Source organism: Pollicipes pollicipes, unplaced genomic scaffold (genome assembly GCF_011947565.3).
Source record: "Pollicipes pollicipes isolate AB1234 unplaced genomic scaffold, Ppol_2.1 Scaffold_7231;HRSCAF=8579_pilon_pilon_pilon, whole genome shotgun sequence".
Lineage (NCBI taxonomy): Eukaryota > Metazoa > Arthropoda > Thecostraca > Pollicipedomorpha > Pollicipedidae > Pollicipes > Pollicipes pollicipes.
In genome coordinates, this window is record NW_023597034.1 from 11,197,352 (window position 1) to 11,200,411 (window position 3,060).

The 3,060-nt window shown below is 53.4% G+C and overlaps 1 protein-coding gene across 3 annotated transcripts in view; it reads right to left on the reverse strand.

The window, feature by feature from the left end:
* The window catches only part of LOC119109551 (muscle M-line assembly protein unc-89), a 112,597-nt gene extending 110,457 nt beyond the window's left edge, over positions 1-2,140 (reverse strand). For all 3 annotated transcript variants that reach the window (XM_037233223.1, XM_037233221.1, XM_037233220.1), the window contains exon 1: positions 1,875-2,140. In XM_037233223.1, the coding sequence (XP_037089118.1) occupies positions 1,875-2,006 (132 nt within the window). In that variant the 5' untranslated portion in view covers positions 2,007-2,140. The remainder of the gene's footprint in view (positions 1-1,874) is intronic.
* Positions 2,141-3,060: the final 920 nt, after the last annotated feature.

Sequence of the window (3,060 nt, forward strand, 5' to 3'; positions counted from 1 at the left end):
AAGCGTCGTCAGTCTGAAGCTGAGGAGCCGGCACGGAGCCCAGCTGGTCCAGTGGCACTCATCAGCGCTCCCGTCAGCACTCATCAGCTCTCCAGAGCCGGCGTCAAGACCCCAGCATCAGTCGTTCCGTTTGATAGACCGGCCCGACGCGGGCGCCGCAGCAGCGGCCGAGCGCCGCGCCGGAGATACGGCCCGAGTCGGCAGCTGATCGCGGCCCCGGATGTAGGTGAACCACCGCTGAGACAATCAGTATTCTGACCGGGCAGCGACATTTCCAGGCTAACGAACGGCTGGGGAGGGCGCCTAAGAGGCGTCACGTCCAGTGGACGTGCTCTGGCAGTGGAGCTAGGCCGGCGAAAACGTACGACCACGGCAGAGCTGCGAGACCGTGGTCAGAAGCCCAAAGGCCGGACCCCCAGCATAGTCTCGGGGATTGATACCGGATTAACCACGGATAAAGCCGGATTAACCACGAACATCGTAAAGGCACACTGCTACAAGTACCAGGTATGAAGGTACACTGCTAACACATATTCTGCTACCAAGTTTGAAGCAGTTGCACCACATTTTGATGAAAACCAAGACGTCCGGTTTCGTAAACAAAATGACACTGGCGGATGACCTGAACCGATGAGAAGTACTCGCATTCTAGCCCATACCTTTTCAACACCGAGAACAAATTTAGGCCGTTTTAGCCAAGAACAACTGGAAACTAACATCACTAGCGTCCACGTTCCGATACATGTCTCGGTGCTGCATAATTTGCAAAGCATTCATCACGACCTCCACGGCCCGGATCCACTGACCAATTGAACTATCACCTGGGCGGTTCACAGAAACCACGCGCACGAATTCAGCCATCCTCTGAACGGTCTCCCTCGACAAGACTGCCCAGGATTGGACGCGGGCAGTTGTATAGACTCTACGCAGGATTGGACGCGGGCAGTCGTATAGACTCTGCGCAGGATTGGACGCGGGCAGTCATATAGACTCTGCGCAGGATTCGACGCTGGCAATCGTACGATGTGAATCGTTCACGCTCCACGCGCGGTGGGGCCTTTGATATGGCGGCGGGCGCGCGGCCATGGCATGTCATGAATGCGAGCCATCACGCAAGCTTCATTAACGTTTTGAGACTCGACTGACTGCCGTCAAACCGCCCGAGGCGATCAGCGCTCCACAGCACAGCTGCAGCAAGGTGCGAGAGGTATGCCGCGATGTTTGCAAAGCTAACAGCGGACCCGACGTCGCGGAGTGCAGGCGGTCTTTAGTCATGGGCGTGCGGCCAGAGCATAATCTGATTTGGTGCAAAAGTATCTTGCATGCTCTGACATCATGTAGCGGCTGGGAAGCCAGGGAACAGGGTCTTGGAGGAGTGCCAACGTAGCAAACCCGTCCACTTCGGATATCAGATAGCGGGCCCTGCACAAAGCAGTGCTAGCAACGGAGGGTATTGTTTGTAAATCGATGTGTCCAGACTGCTGCTTGCATCCATTCAAATATATTTGCATCACATGTCACTCGGAAAACCTTCTGCATGTTACTAGAGGACTTGATAACACGTTTTCCACCGCCGTGGTCTTTGTATTTTTTGCAACTTCTCCAGATATGAAACGTCGCAGCCCCACGTTTCATTTACCGCCGTATGAAGAACCTGTAGTCTCCACCGCGTCACTGGAGAGGTGTTTCTCTACTGCCCAGCGGCAGCTTAAAAAATTTCATAACTTGCGCAGAGCAGTTTTCAGTTGAAGCAATTGAAAACGAGGTTCGTTGTGTCGCGCCAAATGGGGCGTCGAGACTAGTGTGAAATACGTGGCGGGCGGAAATCAGGCGAGGACCCTGTCGAGTTCTGTGTCAACTTCCGGCAGACGTACCTGCAGCAGCGCGATCACGATCCGCGTCGTGCCACTCTGCACGGCGATGGTGGAGAGCGTGGTGGCATCGCCCTGCTCCTGGGCGCCCTCCTGACGCCCCAGACACTCCAGCCCGTCTCCTCCGCCCGCCATGTCCCGCGGGTCACGAGCCTGCCCTCGGGCACGGCGACCTCACGCCGGGTCACACGCGAACGGTGGTCACGTGGGCGGCGCCCCAGCCCCGGCCGGCTTCTCCGCCCGGCTCCGTCACGGCACGCGCGGTTCGACCACGGAGACCAACTGGACGCTGGCGCCCGGCGCGTCACGCAGCTTCAGGCCCCGGCCGCTAGGTGTCGGGCCAATCGCCCGCGGTGATTCGGAAGACATGACGCTTGCCGTATTCGCCAGTAGATGTCCCACCGACCTTAAGGGGCTTAATCACCTGCATCCGAACATATAGGTGGCTCTGCAGTTGCACCGGAACTCTTGCTTTTGAGGCAGCTTGCCAAGGCAGCTGCTGTTATTCGCATCAATTGCCTTCGTGTTGCAGACTACAGTAACCGTATGTAACTCAACGAAGACAGCCCTAAGGACACTACACGATACACCGCTACACCTGCAGTGATGCTCTGCGTCTTTTGTTTATTCAAAATGTGTTACCATGCCTTTTTGAATCATTAGAACGCATCCTTAAGGCAAGCGTCGTATCTTGGTCGGCATTGTCCCTACAATGCTATTTTTGAAATGCAGACAGGAAGGATGATGAACTGCCCCCTACAAGAAGGTTTTGCGTCACTAAACAACTGTTCATTGCAATTACGAAATGTACGGCAGAATTGGACCCAATTCGAGAAACGCAGCATGGGTGTCGTATCCCTCAAATGATGGGGGTCAGGTTCATCACCGTGACCATAAGGGGACAGATCCAAAAAGATAATAAAAACAGATTCAAATCGGATTTTGCGTCCGATCTTCTGTTATATATATATATATATATATATATATATATATATATACATATATGTAGAATAGCGTGTCCGGCGTACACAATATATGTGACTATCACAGCCCATTTATACGCACGTTCTGGATGCACCAGAATTTCATCGATAAATCGCATGCATTTAATTTCAACTTTTTGTAATTTATTCATATAGTTCATTGTTAATGCTAATTTCACGTATAATCTAAGCAAATGGTCCTCCGC